General features: G+C 40.6%; 1 protein-coding gene across 2 annotated transcripts in view; it reads left to right on the top strand.

Annotated features, from left to right (window-relative positions):
* The window catches only part of ADAMTS2 (ADAM metallopeptidase with thrombospondin type 1 motif 2), a 172,471-nt gene that overhangs the window by 111,344 nt on the left and 42,272 nt on the right, over positions 1 to 18,855 (top strand). The window contains exons 4-5 of one of the 2 annotated variants that reach the window (XM_030459270.1): positions 4,455 to 4,669; positions 15,480 to 15,563. In XM_030459270.1, coding sequence (XP_030315130.1) covers positions 4,455 to 4,669; positions 15,480 to 15,563 — 299 coding nt within the window. Of the gene's footprint in view, positions 1 to 4,451; positions 4,670 to 15,479; positions 15,564 to 18,855 lie in introns of both variants that reach the window. The other variant, XM_030459269.1, reaches the window with a different exon arrangement.

The following is an 18,855-nucleotide window of genomic DNA, read 5'->3' as shown; positions in this document are numbered from 1 at the left end:
CTAAAGGGAGTCACATTAAAAACAGGGAGAGGCAGTTTCCGTGGCAGGCAGCATGTTCATGCTTCAGTAACCCAGAGCATCTGTTTGAGCTTTGCCTGCCACCAGGGTAAGGCAGAATCAGGAGATGTCATGTAATTAGGTTTCTGTGAAGGATATGATATCAAAGAATAATGAACAAGGCAAAATTTCCTAGAAAATAAGGTCTTAGCAGACATTCCAAACTGTCACAGATGGAGAATTCTTCCGAAGACCTGAAAAGGCAAAACTGCTGATGGTGTCAGTGTGAATTTTCCCTCTCCTAGAGGTGAGGATTGGAGCCAGGCAGCAAACATGGAAGCCCAGGTAGAACCCAGATGAAAAAATTGAAATACTGGATTGAAAAGAGGGACAGATTAGGTAAAAGATGGGGATGTTGCATATTGCTTGGGAAAAGGGCTCTTGTGTGACACATAGTGCTGGAATCAATTTTCACCTTTGGGGTATAAAGACCTGTCCTCCTTAGGGGTTGATGTATTATGCATATATTAATGTGTCACTGGGACTGTCACAGCTGGGGACATTGTCTGCTTCTTGAGTCAGCAAAGGACTAGGACTTTGCAGCTGAGTAGCATTTAGGATCACTTGCCTGTATTTAACTGCAAGCAAAAATGGAGGACACCCAAGAAACCCCAGGCTGCAGCATCAGGCAGAATCTTTTCTCTTGCTTTTCTTTTGGCAGTTTTGCTGCCCAGCTCTCAGCTGCCTTCTGCATCTCCCAGCACTGTGGGGAAAGTCTGGTAGTGGCAGGAGCACAAGCCAGGCTGCCTGGCTCTGGATTTTATATTTAAGCCAGAAGCAGAGGTTTCCCTTCTATCACCAACATAAGCACTTTTTATTCTCTGGGAGACTCTCTGCAGATTTAGCAGAAAAATCACTGAAATATCAATGAGTTTCTAGTTATTTTAGAAAAAAGAAAGTTTTTTGAGGGATTTGTGGGTGACCAGTTACAGTGCTGCTGTTCTGATTTACTATGGATGAGCACCTCGTCTCTCAGTGGTTAATTTTCACAATTGTGATTTTTTTCCTAGCAGAAGCAGGGAGAAGGTTTCAACACAGGCTATTGTTAGTCCCTGCAAATGCCAAGAGTCTGCTCTTGGGAGATGGAGAACAAAGTTGGCACCAATAATTAGTGGCTGATGCACTGATTTGGCAAAAGTTGCTGAAAATGAACATCTGATGGAGAGGTCTTAGGATGATTTAGTAAAGCACACTGCAGTTTGAGATGATTTTTGGGATGTTATTTTGCAAACTGCAGGGGTGATCAGAAGGAAGGTAACAAAAAATGTGAAGGAGAATTTTGGTGTCTTACTAAGTTCTTTGAGTTTTTCTCTTGAGCTTTTCTAGCATTTTGTTAGCAATACAATGATACAACAAAGATATTGATGTGAACTAAGGAAAGCAGACATGTCAAAACATGACAGATTTCTAATTTACAGAAGATGCATCTGTTTCACTTCCTCTGCAGAGACATACAGGTATTAATTTTATTTGGAGCAAATCCAACATGGGTATAACACAGCAGGGACCAAGAAATCCAACAGCTGATCATCCAGGAAACTGAGAGGCAGAGCAGCTCCAGAGGAGAAGTCCATGGGATGTGTGGTCAGGCCATGTGTAGGTATCCCTGCCTGTCCCAGAGAACCTCCTGGGAAAAGACACTTGGTGGGAAGTTGGGATATGAATCAAAAATCTTACAGCTACTGTTGTAAATGTTCTGAGCTGTGCTGCTGGTCTTGGAATGATTCCAGCTCACTCTGCTGGGAAGAACATCAGGTCCGTGCCTCAGAGGTACCAGTGCCCAAGGGCCATGATGTCTAGAAGGGGTGACACTTGGGAGCTGAAGGTAAATATGGGTATGGGGAATTTTTAAGATCCAAGCAAAATTTAAAGGAGTTGGTTGGCACCCGCTGGCAGCACAATGACTCCCAGGAAGCCTCCTGATAACTTTTCTCAGGAACTGGCAGGACTGTAAGGGTTGATAGCATGACAGAGATGAAGCACAGAGCAAAGAGGGGAATCCAGGCAGTTCTGACCACATGATGGGCAGTGCAGGGTGCTAGGATCTCATTCTGCCTCTGGCTGATTTGCTCACAGCAGGAAGGAAGATGCTGCACTAGGAGTTAGTTTCAGTTTGACACATAAGGGAAAGAAAAGAAAGCACAAAAGCTCCAGACACCTTGACAGCTGTCCATCAAAACAAGAGCCTTCCCAGGCAGCAGAGCTGCCTATCCACAGCTACAGGGATCAGCTCTCCCCACCTGCCCAGCAAGGATGCTCTGCAATAGCAGCTTTGACAGCCTTGGCCTTGCTGCTGGTTTGGGTGAGCAGCATAGAGAGGACATGACCTGCAGCCCCTGCCAGCCTAGCCTTACTTTTCTAGAGAGCTTTGAAGATTTATAGTCAGATTTTACAGTAATTGTGATTACTTATAGATCATGAATGTCTCTTTGCCCAACAGTCCCACAGCAGATCCACTGGGGCTGCTGTGGTAATTACTTCTGGGCTCTAACAAGGACTAACACTGAAGTTTTCCCAGTGGAGCGAACCATAGGGAGAGCTGAAGGTGACTCCTTGGCAGGTTTTGAGCCCTGATAAAGAGCTCTCTCCATTGCTTCAAGGCCAAACCTCTCCCTCCTCCATAGCAAACCTGGGAGCGACAGCTGGGCTCTGCATGAAGAGTGAATTTTCATGCTGGATCATTGATTCTGACCAAACTAATTTTTAAAAACTTGCAGCCCCAGGAGCAGAAGCTGCTGGGAGCCTTGAGGCTGGCAATGAGAACACGATGGTTGTGCTTATTAAGTGTATTAAATGCTGCCCTCCCAGGAGAAGGACACTGTGACTCCAGGGGGATGTAGGGCTTCTGCATGGGGGCTTCTGTCCATCTGCTGAGGGATGGGAGCTCCACCAGTGGCTTTCATGACAAGGATATTCTTGGAGCTTGGTGGAGAAGTGATAAGACAAATGTCTTTGAGTCCTTCCACTGAAGATCTCATCTAGGAGGTACAGAGATAAGAATCTCAGCACACAAGACATGGCCTAAAGCATGGGGCAGGAAGGAACAGGAGGTGAGGGCTGGGGAGGTTGGTACATCGTTGTCACCATGGAAGGCTCTGCTCAGGCTGCACAGTGCCCAGGACCTGCTGAAACAGCAGCCTGAGGCAGCAGTCTTAAGGTAAAAGCACAGACATCCTTGTAATGGGCCCAGTGGTCTGGTGACTCATTCATCCCTTCCCAAGGAGTCAGTTTTGATGTGAAAACTTCAATAAATGAAGATGGAGGATCCACTTTTGAAACATTTCCAAGAGTTATTTCTTATTTCTGCTTTGAAGGTGATGGCTTTAGCTTCCTCCCTTTACTTCCTATTATGTTTCTGTGAACTAAGCACTTTAATCTATCCACAACACTCTCACTGCCTTTCTTCACCTTTCTGAGAAAGTTTTTTCCTGATATTCTCTAAAATCAAGAGATTCTCAGGGCTTCCAAGCCTCTTGCAATGCAAAATAATAATAATAATTATTATTATTATTGTATTAATCCTAATAATTGTTATTCTATAGGGTTAAAATGTGAAGATTCCATATTTTCACAATATTTTTAGCACCTGTGTGCTGCATTAGCTGTATGCCATCCTGTCACAAAATGTGCTTTTCACATCACAAGCACTATTAGAAACCTTTAGGTTGGTTACTCTTGTGTCTGATGGTTTAGTCTTTGACATACAGTAATGCAAAGTGACGTGACAAAGTGGAAATGAAGAATGAAAAGCTTTAAAAAAGTTATTGAATGTTGCTTTAAATTAATTAATTTCATATCTCTCATTTGTTTCTGAGAGATCCACAACAAAGATGATCCATGTTTCTACTGCTGAATTGTATGTGTGTATCTAGGAAAGGCACTAATGTGTTGGAGCAACAGGGCTTGGTTTTTTACTACCTGCCTGGGTCTAAAAGGTTTATATTGGCAGCTACACTTGCCTTGAAATAGGATTCTGTGGGCAGTAAGATCAGATTTGGAAGTGTGATGTCTGTCTTTAATTGTGGTTCTGAAATGGAGGATATCCTTGGTAGACAAGACCACTGAATGGTGTTTTGGTTACAAGTACTTGAAAGCAAGAAGTATTTTCCTGCAAATAGCATCATTTAGCTCATCAAGACATTGGGATGACTTGCTATACTTTCAGGCTTCTATTTATTATTACTTGTAGAAAGCAAAGCTTTTACTGCAAAGCAAAAATCTCTGGAGTCAGATTTCTCTCTCATTTCAGTAAAATTAAATTGACACGAAGTGACACTATCACTGTTTAACTAACACACAGAACATAAACCCCACTTCTTTAAATTTATACCAGCTTAGCTGAGATCTGCCCAGACCCCTCTTGACTTATAATTCATTTGTTTGTCTGGTTTCAGCAGCAAACCTCACAAATTTGGACAATCTCGACAGCGCGTTGGACTTGATTGAAGGGCAGGTGCTGAGATCGAGGCAGCGGTCCCGAAGGCACGCGGCAGATGATGATGATGATGATGATGATTACAACATTGAAGTCCTTCTGGGAGTTGATGACTCAGTTGTTCAATTCCATGGGAAAGAACATGTTCAGAAGTACCTGCTGACCCTGATGAATATTGTGAGTACAACCCCATGTTGTTGAGGGGCCAGGAGAGGACAGGGAATGGAGGTTGGTTTAGCCATCTGAATAAGGCGTAACAGATTTTTCTCATCAAGGAGATAAAATAATTCTAGGAGGAAAATTCAAGCCACTTTCAGAGAGACAAAAGAGGAGAAGGAAAAAAAGAAAAAGGGGCCAAGGTAGAAGTTGTCTTTGGGACTCTTCACATTTTTTAAGTGCTGCTAATGTGCTTTGGTGGATGGGGGCACGGGGTCAGGGGCTCAGGCTCTTGGAAGTCATTATGTATTAGATGTATATTCCCCTAACCTAAGCTTCCTGCTGAAAAACATGGTTTGGAGACCTATCTTCAAATAAGGTTCTATTAGAGACTTCGATTAGCTTATACACTTTTAAAATTACTCAGTTACATTCTTTGATTCCACAACAACGACTTTAGGTCCCAGGCCACCTACCTCCTCCTTTTCCACCCTGCAGTAAAATGTAATGCAGTATTATCACTGAACTTTCTTAAACTGATTTAGTATTTACTCCATGACTAACATTGTTGGGTCTCCTTGCTACATAGTGCAGCAGTAATGAAAAGAGATACCAGGCAATATTATATTTGAAAGAACCATTTTTTCCTTACTACACATCAGCAAAGCTGTCACAGCAGCCCTCTAGTACCCCAACCAGCAATCAAGGACTCTATTGTGGGGAAAAAATCAAGTTTTGGAAACTTGTCTCTGTTACAGATAAAAATCAAAATAAATTATATTCTCTCCAAAAAATGGAAGGGAGTGGCAGCACCTTTGATAGGGAACTCATCTGGGGATTACTTTCTTCCTTCCCATTCTCATCTGGAACAGTATTGTCCTACCAATAATAAACACTCTGTAAAAAGTTTACTTACAGTGAATGTGTGGCCTTAGTGAAATATTGTTGAGTAAAAAATTGCAGGTCTGCTGTGTTTTTGACAAGTGCAGTTTGGCTGCTGAAGTCCACGGTCATGTCAAGAGGATGAGCATCTGTAGGTGACTTCTTGGCATTGCAAACCATAGAGGCAGATAGATGGACAGAAATCCAGGCTATGAGGTACATTTGTCTGGGATTAATTTTTTGGAAGGTTATGAAATTTGTTTTTTTCTTTCTTTACTACATTTTTAACTAATGTGCAGAATGTCACGGGGTATTTTTCCTTTAAATAAGAGGTGGAGCACAATTTAAGAAAATCCCTGGTGTCATATAAATTCAGTTGCCTTGACTTTTTATAACAGCATTGTAAATAGTTAAAAATCTGCACTAACATTAGCATTATAGGGTATTTGGTGTCTGTTCTGATGCCTGGATATACATGTATTCTAACAAAAATGACACAGTGAATTTCATTTATTTGTGTGGTTTGTTTCCTCTGAGGCTTAAAGCAAAGTCTACAGTGAAACAGATGTTTATATACATCTCTAAATTAACAAGCCAAGCAGGCCAAACCTGGAATGTGGCAAACAGGCTGAAATAGATTAAACAGGACTCTTTACCTATCACTTCACTTAAATCTATTTTTAAGAATTAAAATATACAGTAATGGTAAAGAAGCTATAAATGTTCCAGCTCTGGAATATCCTTTTTCCTAATTTTAGCAAACCATCCAATACACACATTGTAAGAAATAACAACTCTTATGCATGCTGTCTCTGCAAGTGGCTTAGAAATGCAGTCCGTGCAGCTGTACCCACAGGGCTGTAGCACAGGCAATTACTGGCACAGGCATTAGTTGTTCTTTTGAGAGATTTGAGGTAGAAATATGTCTTTTGAGGACTGAAGATGTATCCCTTGCCTTGTGTCCAAAATGTGAGGAGATCAAAATTCCCAAGGCCTCTCAAGGAGGTTCTGGGCAGTCTTTGGCAGTCATAAGTGTTGTCCTGTTCTTTCCTTCTTCAAAAGTCAGCTGGTGTTTAGAGTCACTATTTTAGCAGAGGGCTGGATGATGGTAATCAGTCCTTTCTCCAGCTGTCCAGGAGTTACTGCTGTACAGGCAGGCAAGAGGAGTTTTTTACTGCAGACACCAGGCAATGCTGGGGATGTTGTGATGAGGGACATTGCAATGCAGAATTTCTCCTAACCCTTGGCAGTGTAACTCCAGCTGGCAGCTCCTCCAGCTTTTGCTCTTATCACTAGATAAGGAGTATTTGTCTCTAGTCCATTGCTTTGGTCTCCTTTGCTGAAATTCCTACAGTGACTCCCAGTTGTCCTCTCTCCTACCTCAGTGAGCAGTTTTTTGCTTTGTTTTCTTTGGTTGGTTGATTGTTTTTTTCAGTAGAAAATGGGCCCAATATAAAAAGCCTTGTGGTCTGGTCTGTAGCTTCTAGAGGTCACATATAGACAGTATGTTTCTAGTTGGATTTGTAGGTGTAGGGGCAGCTGAAATAGAAGAGACAGCTACAAAAGATTCCAGCTGTCTTAAAAAGCTGATCCTACCATAACCATCAGATTGTGTGTACCCTGCTGCTCTCATGGATGTCATCAATTGGCTTCATACAGTAACAAGGCAGTTAGCATAACAGCAGAGAATGCACAATAAGTAAATTTTAAAAATAGTAGAAGTATTTTCTGGAGATAAGAGGGTGATAGAATAATTGCATTTCTGTGGTTCCAAAGATGTAATAAATCCCAGGTGGATCCTCCCTTATACCCAAGCTCCTGGAGGCATGAAATCACTTTCCCAGAAGCAAGCCCCAGCATGGCTGTTTCTCCCAACTTTACTTGATTTCATGTGAGCAGTTGTCCTTAATTAACTTTTCCCAGGGATTCTGGGTGGAACCCTACCACCAACCCAATCAAAACAATACAAGTTTTTCAAGCCTAGTGCCATGACTTACTCAGTTAATCTGTTTTGTGCTGCTCAAGTGATGTGTTACAGTCCACACCTAAAAGCAATAAAGTGAGAAAAATATAGGGGCTGGGTGTCCTGGCTATTTTGAATAGCAATGCTAAGATTTATCCCAAAGATTTGAAATGAAGTCACTCCCAAACAAATGGTGAGGGATGCCAGAGGACTTTTAATGCTTTGGGCTGTAGCCAGGGATCTCCTGACTGTACTCCAAGCCTTGCACTGCAGTGAGCTCGGCCTCTTGCCACCCCTTTTCATCCTCCAGTCATGTCCTCAAACAAAAACTCTGGTTTCTCTTGACATCCTCTCTTTTCTCTGCTTGGCACCAGTGGGACATTCAGTCCATCTCTGGAAAACATGCTATTGTTTTCGCCTTAGAGACCCTCAGCTGCCTCTTGCTTGCACCATTTTCTTTTGTATGTCATGCTGTGCTTTCTCCTGGGAAGGATATTAGCTTGCAGTCCTCTGCATTTCCAAGTATGAGCCTGCACATTGCAGAAATCAACTTCATATTTATAGCAAGCAGGAGCATTGTAATACAGGGGGGATACTTGAGCAGTATCGTGCAGCTCTGTAATTTACTCAAGAACATGGAAGGTAATTTAATTTCAGTAAGAGGAAAGCTAAAAGAAACAGGGTATCTTGCATCTCCTCATACAAGTGTTTAGGAAATACTAGAAAACTGCAGGGCTAGAAATGGCATTTGAGAATTATTTGGGAAACAAATGATGTTCCCTGCAGGAGCCTCTGGGAAGAAGAGCAGGGTACTGAATGGACGTTATTGAGCTAAAATAGTGAGTATTGGTGGTAGCCTCTCCTGGGGCTGAAATTTTCTGATCGTTTCATAATCCTCTTAAAAATAGTTTCCAGGACTAAGCAGGACATTTGCTGCCTGCTGTGGAAAAGCAGCAGAGCTGGGACTCACCAGTACAGTTGACTGGCTGGGCATGCAGGAGTGATTAGGGTCAATATTTCAGTATCTACAGTCCTGTGTTTAAGGCTACATCCAGGATGAATCTCTTCAAAACTGACTTCTCAAAGAGGCAGAGGTAGAATATGTTATCTTCCATTTCAACCATTCCAAATAGCAAAGTCTGATGAAAAAAACTCAATTTCAAATGGTTTTGAATATATTGGTTCTGACTGTCTTGACTTCAAGTCTTCAACTTTCATGTTCTTCTCTTCAGATAGTGTGTTGGGGTTTTTTGTTTGGGATTGTTTTGTTTTTTTGTTTTTTTGTTTTTTGTTTGGTTGGTTGGTTTGGGGTTTTTTGGTGTTTTTTGTTTGTTTGTTTGTGGTTTTGTTTGCTTTGGCTTTTTTCCCCAGTGAGGCCCCTGTTTTAGTTGCTTCTTGTATCCTTGGTCTTTCCTTCTCCTCACTAGTCCTCAATTCCTCAACTACTTCATTTTTTAGTACTGGCAATTGTCATCTTTGTGTATTTCTGGGAATAATTTGTCTCCAGAGTATATACAGTTTTTGATACCTGGACAAAAAGAGGGCAAAAGTCCTTTCAATTCCTTTGCTGTAAAAGATGTGATATTGAAGTGTATTGGGGTTAGCCCATATGATATCTGTGTAGTGGATATATGGCCAAAATATCTGTGATGCTAAACCTATCCCCTCGAAGTAGATAACTTCCATTATTTCAAAGGCAGATAAACCCAATATAGGATTTATGCCTCATTCTGGAGTAGATTTACTTAAGTATTTAGTCATTTACCTGTCTTTGAAATCAGTGAGACTCAGTTTTAATAATAAACCCATGGGATTATGTCTCTCCCAGACTTTTAAAGTGAAACTTCAACTCCAGAACAAATACATTAAACAACTTCTTATTTGAATAACTGAAATCAATGGGAGTTTTGCAGCTGGGGGCTTTGGAAAGTCCCTGGTTTCTTTCACCTGCATCTTTCAGCTCTACAAATGTCTTTGAAATTGTGGCCCTGAGGCACTTTTGAATATGTTATCTGTCCTCTTTAATAGGATGTACATGATATTACTATTATAGATGAGATTTCTGCTTTCATTTCTCTGTCTGATGAAGGCTGAAGATCTGCAGGTACAGAACAGCAAGTCCCTAATGAGAGGAAAGGGCAGAAATGCCATCAGTTCCCAACTGGCTGTTGAATAAAAACCCAAGAGCATGTCTAATTCCAGCTGTTAAAAAGAAAGTGATGATTGAATGCTTAGAAATAATGGTGCACCCCATATTCAGAATAATTTTTTTTTTTTTTAGACAGGAGGGATATTTCAGTAAGATAAAATTGACTGGATTTAAAAAAAATTAAGCAATTCATAAGAACCAATAGTCATTATTTCTAATATGTGTGCTTCAAATCTGACCTAACTCTAGGAAAATCCACAAATAACAAATGTAAGCCCAGCTCTGGTCATTTTAAGGGATTTCAGCTGTTGGTAGCTGAATCCCAACTTGTTTGAAAATTTAAATATATGTATGTGAATTAACTCCATGTTTAGACTGTTCTTTAGAAACCAGTTGCTGTGACTGGTCTGTGAGAAGAGCAGTTTGTGATGGACGAGGCCTCAGAAGATTATTTTTGTTCCTTATCTTGATTGCCACACTACAATTGAAGTTGTACTTGTGAATGGGCATTCAGGAGGTCCCAAAGGAAATACCCTCTCTGAAATCTTGCAGGTTTTATTCATTTTCATGAGAATATTGTTCCCAGTGTCATTTTTGTGAGTATTGTCCATTACTGCTAACTGGATTGTGTCTTGCTGCCCTCTTGGACATAGCATAGAGCATCACACAAATCTTGGTACCATCCTTGAGGCAGAGGGTAGTTACTGTTAAAAGATTTTAAAGTTTTCCCCTACTTAAAACACTTACATGAACTTTAGCTGGAAAGCTTGCAGTCAGGGTCTTTGGAGTTGTGGCAGTGTGGTTTGTGTGATGGAGTGTGGATAATTGGTATCAGCTTTCAAATTTTGGCTGCTTCTCTTAACCAAACCATTTAGATTTTAAGAGATCACCATATTTATTGCACTGACACCACACCCCTTGTATTCTTATAATAAATGAATTTGCTTTATTATTTTATGATACTATAGTTGATTTTATTAAAGTAATCCCAAGACAGTAATTCAGAAAAATACTGAGTCGTTTGCTACAAAGGTAATTTACAGTGTTTAGAGAAAAATCTCAGAGCAGTGGTTTGGGAGCAAGAATGAGGAGTTCCAAGAGCCTGAGGGAGGAACTAAGAAAAATAAATTAGTCATGAAGTCAGAAAACAAAGTCTACGACCTTTCTAAAGCCAACGTTACAGTCAAAGATGAGATAGAGACCTGTAACACGAATCTGCTTAGTGCCTTGCCAGCACATCTGCTCTGGGGAATGTTTTTCATTTTGATCAGAAGCAGCTAACTTGGACTTGGTAACATCACACTAGGGAAGGTAAATCAGGACTCAGAATTGTGTTTGCATGCAAAATGCCAGATTCTTATCTCCATTTTGCTACATACATTGCCAAGCCCTTCTAAAACTGCCTGTTGCCTGTGGTTTTGAGCAGAATGATAGATGTTTTCCAAATTTGAGATCACGGTATGAACTTTAAGTTCATGTGTGTTGTGTGGTTTCATTATTCTTTTTTCCTTGTGACACTCAACAAAGATTTCAGAGAAAAGAGTTCCTTTCTAAAAAAATTGAGGAAATGCCTTGTAAGGAGTAGAAAGGGAGACTGGGAGCCCTGGATTTTGCTTGATGACTTTCTATGTGACCACAGTTTATCCACCCAAGGAATTGATGTAAAGTTAACCCTGTGGGATTAAGATGAAGCTTTGGGAATGTTAGAAATGTGAGTTTGGGATCTTCAAAAGCATAAAGGAGGTGATGAAAATTGAAGAGGATAGTGGTGTTTGAAGCAGGAACCCAGAGAAATAAAGTAAGAGGGGAACATTTTTAGGAGGGTCAGATTACAAAAGTTTGTGCTCAGCATCCACCATGACATTTCTGGTTCTTATTCTGTAATTTAAACCAGCAGTTTCTTACAGAAATAGACAATCACTGGGTGCCCACCAGGCACTGAGGCTTTGCTGCAGATAATTATGATCCCTTGAATGAGCTGGGCTCAAACAATGGCTTGCCAGGAGCTCTGCCATCCCACAGGGAAGGCCTTGATGTTCTCCAGCTACTCTGCTATCACTCTGGCAGAATCCACATAGAGTCCTCTGCCCCAGAGCACGTAGCCATCAGGAGTTCTGCAACAGTAGTTATGTAAGGGTGCTGGGTGATCAAAGAGCAGTCTAATTGGGTTGAACGGATCAGCAATTTGTGGTGGCTGAAAAGCCAGATGCAGAAACTGCTTTTCATATTGTGCCCTCTCCGGGTGGTTAGAGATGCTCTCTGATGGCTGCTGGAGCTGGGTCAGATGTGTCTGAGGGTGATGGGAGCCAGAGGGTGAAATGAGATGTCTGAGATGTCTGCTGGGGGGCTGTGCTCACCCCCACACTGCCCTGCCCGGAGCTGCAGAGCCTGAGCTTTGGGATGAGCTCCCAGGATTTATGGTTCAGTGGAATGGAGCCATGCTGTGATGAAGTGGGTTGGTTTTTGATACTAACAGACTTTGCAAGGCTGGGAACCCCTTCAAACTGCATGAATGAGTTTGACGACAGCTTGCCAGAATATGCAGATATTTCTTTCTCCTATTGAGCATTGGTTTAATTAGAGATTCAGGGGATCACCTGACTTTCCCTAAAAATCCTGCCAGCTGTTCCAGCAGGTAGCCTGCTCTGCACCAAGACTAGCAAAACTGCAGGCTAGTTTATTACTGCTTATTACTTAAACTGCTTATTATTTCTTGTGTTACAGCAGCTTTTAAATTTCCCTTCTAGGACTGGGCCTCACTTTCCTCAATAATAAAAACTGCAATGCTTCTTTTACAACTCGTGACACATCTCACAGATGCTTAGCTTGTCTTTAGTTAATTTTTTTTTTAATGTATTCTACATGCTTACTGGGCTGACGTGAAATTTGCTCAGGGCAGAAGTATAATAAAATAAGCAGAGAGGGACAGAAATAAAAAACCCAAAACAAATAAAGTCTTTGTTTTTCTTACGTAGCACCAATCTGTGCCAGCCTGACTTCTAAAAAAAAACTTTAAATAGAAATGCATGTTTTGCTTTCATTGCACTATCCCAGAAAAATAAACCAATGTTATCCCAAAGTAGTTTGTGTATTGGAGTATCTTGATGAAATTTGCTGTGCTATATTCTACCATGCTTTGAATTCCTTAAGATTTACCCATCATTTGTCATCACCCTCTCCAAATGCTGAACCAGTGTTGGAATTCTAACAAGTTTTAATGCATTCACTGCCTTTGGTTCAGGGACTGTGATTTTGGGGTGGTCTCAGTTTCCTTTCTTTTCCTATGGTATAAGGACAACAGGAGATTGACTCTGATTTTTCTTGTGTTGCTACAAATGAGATGTACTGAAGTACCTGGAGATGCAGCATGGAAAAGTTTTGTGTGAAGGTTTTCACAGCTGTGTATATTTGTTATGCAGACTTCTGAACATATATATCCATTGTCTGATTCTTTCTGCTTTGAAACAAACATTTCAGCAGTTGTGTTGGATGACAGCCTGGAGCTCTCTGATTCCACAGGTTTGTTGGTTAATTTGTGTCCCATACAATGGATTTAAATCTGCTTTCCTCTTGAAGGAGCAGGTGGAAATTTGGAGAATCTGAGCTAGGGATTGTGGAGGCATGTGTGAACTTTTGGTGTGTGCACTTTTCATGAGAGTTCAGCACTCAGTCCCTTGGATCTTGGATCTTTAATAACTTCCAGAAACAAATAGGTGCAATTTGGGCCATGAAAGGCATCTCTTTCAGTGTATTATCTCTGTGCAGTGAGACACTACCAGGAAAGCCCCAGTTTAGCTTAGAGAAAGGCGTAAAGGATTCAATTCAGCTGCTGTGTGAAGAGGGGTTGGACTCATCCTTATTAATGAAACCAAGACCCAGAGCTTTGAATTGACCCACTGTCCTGCAGGAAACTCAGTATCCCAAGAGAACCAAGCAGCTTTTTACAGTGCTTGTGCTTTTCTGTTCATTCACAGTTTGTTTGTTAGATGTCATTTGCATGAACAGTCAAACAGTGTTTCAGTTCTGTTCCATCAATGTTTTGAAGCCAAGTTTTGTTCTGGCAGGCACCAGCGATCTGGTTCTTCTGTTACCCAACTATTGTTAGAAGAGGCTTAGCTTAAATTCTGGAAGTTAATGAGAGAGCGGTGTGCAGCAATTTGGATTATGCTTTATCAACTAATTAAATACTTATTTACAGGCTATGTTTATTGTCCTCTATACACAGGAGTTTTTTTTCAGTGCTCATTTCATGTATATGGAATTTCCAGCTTATTTCAGCCTCATATCCTTGGTGTGTGTGCTCTCTTCCCACTACACACAAGAGTCTTGATCCTGCTTAAAAGAATTTTTGCAAAGCAAAACGTGTGTTTATACCTTACCTCTTTATAATCTGTGTTAAGTAGTGGTCCTCAAAGTAAAAGTTTTTTTTAAAAAACAGGAATATGAAGTTAGTCTTCTCAAGCCTTATTTAGAGGTGCTCTAATTTCCAGTGGTGTACTGTTTACAAAGCAGATCTGAGCAGATTAGCTGCTTCACACTGCAATGACAATAGTGGCCCCTGAAGCAAGTCATAGCCACAGGCTCCTCACCACCTTTCTCCAATCAAGGATCTGCTCATCAGCCAGTAATGAGCTTGGATCCCAGGCATCCCACAGCATGTTCCCCAGGTGCCCGGGCAGATGCCCTGCAGGGTGTGTTCCTGGGGCCGTGGTTCAGCCACATGCTTGGTAATAACCAGCACAGGGTGTCCAGGACTTTGAAAACTTGGACCTTTACCAGGCATAAAGTGAGGCACTTATTTCCAAAAATACTGATAAAAAGAATTAAAATTCACTTTGTATGCCAGTGGGCACTGCTCAGCAAAACCTACACAGATGTATCTTGATGTAATGATTTTTACAGAGATAAAAGGTGTGCCATTGAAACTAGGGCTGGTTGACAAAACAGGGCATTATTTACTATATTTGTAATGAATGGATTTCTAAAAGTTACTCATTCACTTGTAGTAGGGAATCTGTTTTGTAGCAATAAAAGAGCCAGCAAAGCAGTTCAGTTTGGTGCTACCTTTACCGAGGGAAAGAGGTGTTGGGAAAGACACAGGGCATCTCATCTGCCTTTTCTAATTTGTAAAGCTAAACTTCTGCCCTTGTCTGAGTCTCATGTAGTCTTCCATCACCAAACACCAAAATCAACCTCTTTAACAGTTCATATTTGCCTACCTTGCTTGTAGCAGTGTTTCCTAAGTAATCCTTATACATCCATGTTTAGTTCTCCACTCTAAATATTTACAGTTCTCTTTTCAGTGTTCCTAGGGTGGTTTCCCCATGTACATGTTCAGTTACATAGCTCTAGTATAAAAAAGATGTCTGTTTTTATTTTGCTGGTGTGTTGTAGCTTTTGTTCTGCTTGCAAAGTTCAACACTGATTAGTTTTGACACACAATAAAGCCAGCCCATGTGGCAAACCATGCTTTTTGTGGGAGGAATATCCTCATGTCAGTATGAAGTGATGGGTCCCAGATGGAGCTGATCTCACATATGATTCTCAGGAGTCTTGTCCCACTGCTCACTTGTCCCCTTTCTTATGCACAGTCTTGAATTCTCTGATGATGTATTGATTTTAAATGATATCCTGGATTATGGCCTGTTGAGACTCTACAGCAGAGTTCAGAAGAGAAAACATCCCCTCTTGCACTGGTGGAATTTTCCCCATTTTCTATGTGGTCACAAAGTAATCTTTGACTTAATGACAGCACATAAAAAAAGAAACTGCTGCAGCACTGCTTTCATAGCTACATGTTGCCAGCACCATGGTTAAAATGCTGAACTCTTTTGCAGGTTAATGAAATTTATCATGATGAGTCCCTGGGTGCTCACATTAACGTTGTCTTGGTGAGGATAATCCTGCTGAGCTATGGCAAGGTAAGTAAAGGTTAATTTAAATGGAAGATATATTCTTTTATGAACAGCATAATGACTGGTGACATTTATTGGGTTTTTATTTAATTCATATGTTGTCCTTACCAGTCTATGAATATAAAGAACTTTTATGTTTCTATGTATTTGTTTATCATTTGGAGTTCACATTTCAAATTATTTCCATTTCTTCCTGGTTTTTCATGTGCCTTTTTAAGTTGCTGCTTAACTCTGGCAGTCTTGTCTTTCCCAATTTGTTTGGAACAACCCAGGAAACAGACTGAACATGTTAGTTCCTAAAGGAAACATGAGGTGGTCTGCTAAAACTGTGTGTGAGTAGCTATGAACACAAGATCAGTTCTGCAAGATGCTGAAGGCAAGAGCCTCATTCCAAGAACTCAATTAAACTTGGGCTTAGCATCAGGGAGACTACACATGTGCTTAAAGTTAAGTGTGAGTTCAGTGGGATAGGGATCAGAAGGCAAGGGCTCTGCAGATTAAATCCATAATCAAGAATACCAAGTGTTCTTTTGCTATTTCTATGGAAGGGTTTGGTCTCCAGGCAAAGCTCAGGTAAAGAGGAATGAATTGCTAACAGGTTTTCAAAAGTATTGAACTGCTCAGTATCTGTGTCCTGGTTTTCCAAGTCAACATCAAATTCCATGGAAACAGAAAAGCCTTTCAAGTATGGTGATAAATACTTCAGTTGAGGACACATGATTTTAATGCTCTGGTCACATTTGCTATTTTGTGATCCAAAGTTCATGGTGTGTGTAGTTAACATTAAATAACAAAATAAATCAAATATCCTTGTGATTGCTTTAATGACAGCAATTTGAAGGATTGCAGATTGACTAATAATTCTCAAAGAATTCTGATATTGCAGTCATGGTAGAAGCCAGCAGAATTAGCACATGGGCCTGTCACTTCTTTGCTGTCCTTCTCTCATTAATATTTTGTAATTGTTATGTGTGTCCATCCTTAGCTCTATAGATCTGTACCAGTACTCTGAACTCTGGTAACTTGTGCTATTTTCTGATGCCAGAGTAGCTATGGCAGACCCATTTCACAATCTTGATTTTCTTATGAAGAATAAAGTGTTTTCCATTGATAACTTGGAAGTTACTGATTTCACAATAATCTTCTTTAGAGAGGAGAGTGGGACTGAGCAAGGAAACTTTCACTTCTTGTTGGGTCTTTGACCAGAAGTCACCATTTCAGGTAGCAGTGTGTAATCTGCTTGGGGATACTTCTGGATGCTGGATCCCTAATCTGCAGTGGGTGATGTTTTAATTCTTGAGTTATCCTGTTGGCTTCAGCAGAGCATAAAATGTAATAATTCTAGTATCACAAGATTGCCCTAAACGACCATGAAGATAATTTTTCTTGCATTTCTCTATCTGATTCTTATTTACATGAACGGCAATTTAGGGCTTTCTGAAAAAAGATGAATGTAAAAGGTGTCATTTCAGAGCTCCTCTATCTGGATGTATAGGGCCTTGCATGCCCTGGCTGTATAAGAATAAATTTTTTAATGTTCACAATTTCAAAGCTTCTGTTCAGAGGAGTAGTATCAGGGAGTAGAAGGTGAGTTGGTTTCTCTGCAGAAGGCTGGGATTATTTAACAGTAGAAAAGCAGAGAAAAAAGGTGTATAGTTCTTTCTTTCTGAACCTGAGAAATTAAAACAAAGCCTTCAATATTTTACTGTCCAACTGAAGCACACTAGCCCTAACAATTGTAACAAATATATATTCAAATTATATAATAAAAGGAAAGGCCTGTGTACATTGAGAGTAGCCATGGTGAACTTAGTGCCATGGTCTAGCAACCGCAGCGGTGGTTCAAGGGTTGGACTCGATGATCTCTGAGGTCCCTTCCAACCCAATCAATTCTATGATTCTATGATACAAATTAAGGCAGTGCATGAATGGAGCAGCCTGGTTGGCTTCACAGTGTGAAAATCCCAGTCTTGTTTGAGTAAGCATTTCTTTTGAAAGCATGAAGCTGATATCTTTAGCTTCATTTGCTTCATTGTAGGCAATTTATATATATTATCAGGGGTGTAATTTAAATAATCAAAATAATTACATTATGGTTCTGTCATTGATGGAGGATGTACCATCAGCATCAGGTTTATGACAGCACTCTGAGCCATTGCAAATTCTCCACCCCTGAGCAGCCTTCTATTTTATTGTGGGTTTGTTTCTAAAGAGGATTATATTGTTTTATCCAATATGTCATCTGTTGATAAGAATAATATGGACAATACTTGAGCTGCATAGCAACCACCCTTCCATTGATTCTTACTTGAAGGTACTCCATTCCTTGAAATGTACTTATTTATAATTCTTTTCAATCACAGACCAACTGTATGTTCAGATGTTTCAGTCATTTCAGTAGTTCCATTAGTTGTCCTGGTAAGATGGAAGAGGTTCCTTGGTGATCATACACTGAAATTACTTCAGGGGCAAATTCAAAAGAATTTTACTGAATTAACTCTTTGTGTAATTACCTCTGAGCTTAGACTGAGGGTATGGCAGGTTGAGACTTGCTGAGGAACACCAAGCTTAGAGGCTAAGGGGGGGTTCAAGGAGAGGGCAGTGTGTGTCTGAAGAAGGTGTGCTGAAGCTACCAGCTCTTTCCTGACTCCCCAGTTTTCTCTTAGTGATTCAGACAAATTACTTCTGCTATCTGATGGACCAGAGGGGCTGATGTGAAGGCTTTAGCCATGTCTGGTCGCTGCCTATTCCATCAGTAGGATAGAAAAATGCATCCTGCAAAGGCTGCTCCATATCTGTGGGCGCTTTGGAAGCTCTGGTGTATTTCTCTCTGTTTTCTTTACGTTGAGTCTCAAAGTCAAAGGCTTTTTGATGCATTGGGATACTGCAAATTAGTAAACAGGGTATGTGCTGTGCATTTTTCTTCAGATGGGAAAAAGATGGGCTGGCTCACTTCTGCCTTTCTGACTTCAGTAGTAGGAAGAGTGGTTCCAAATTTTGGAAACTGCAGATACATTTGAGATGAATATAATTCAACATTTGGGTAAATTATTCAGTTTAGATCTATTTTGGTTTAACTACTGTATAATCCAGCTAGCTGAAGAATGCTCAGAGGAATAAGCAAAGCAACCACTATCACCAAGTGCAGAGGAGGTGGCAAGAGATGAGCTGAGAATGCATTTAAAAACCCTGACTGGTTATTATAAAAGTTGTTTGGAAACATTTAAATCCTGAGCACTGCATAAAATCCTCTCATCGCCTCTTTGAGGTGCATGAATAAAGATTATTTTTCCCATTT

Source organism: Calypte anna, chromosome 13, assembly GCF_003957555.1.
Source record: "Calypte anna isolate BGI_N300 chromosome 13, bCalAnn1_v1.p, whole genome shotgun sequence".
In the NCBI taxonomy this organism is placed as follows: domain Eukaryota; kingdom Metazoa; phylum Chordata; class Aves; order Apodiformes; family Trochilidae; genus Calypte; species Calypte anna.
This window is presented reverse-complemented; position numbering and strand designations above follow the sequence as displayed.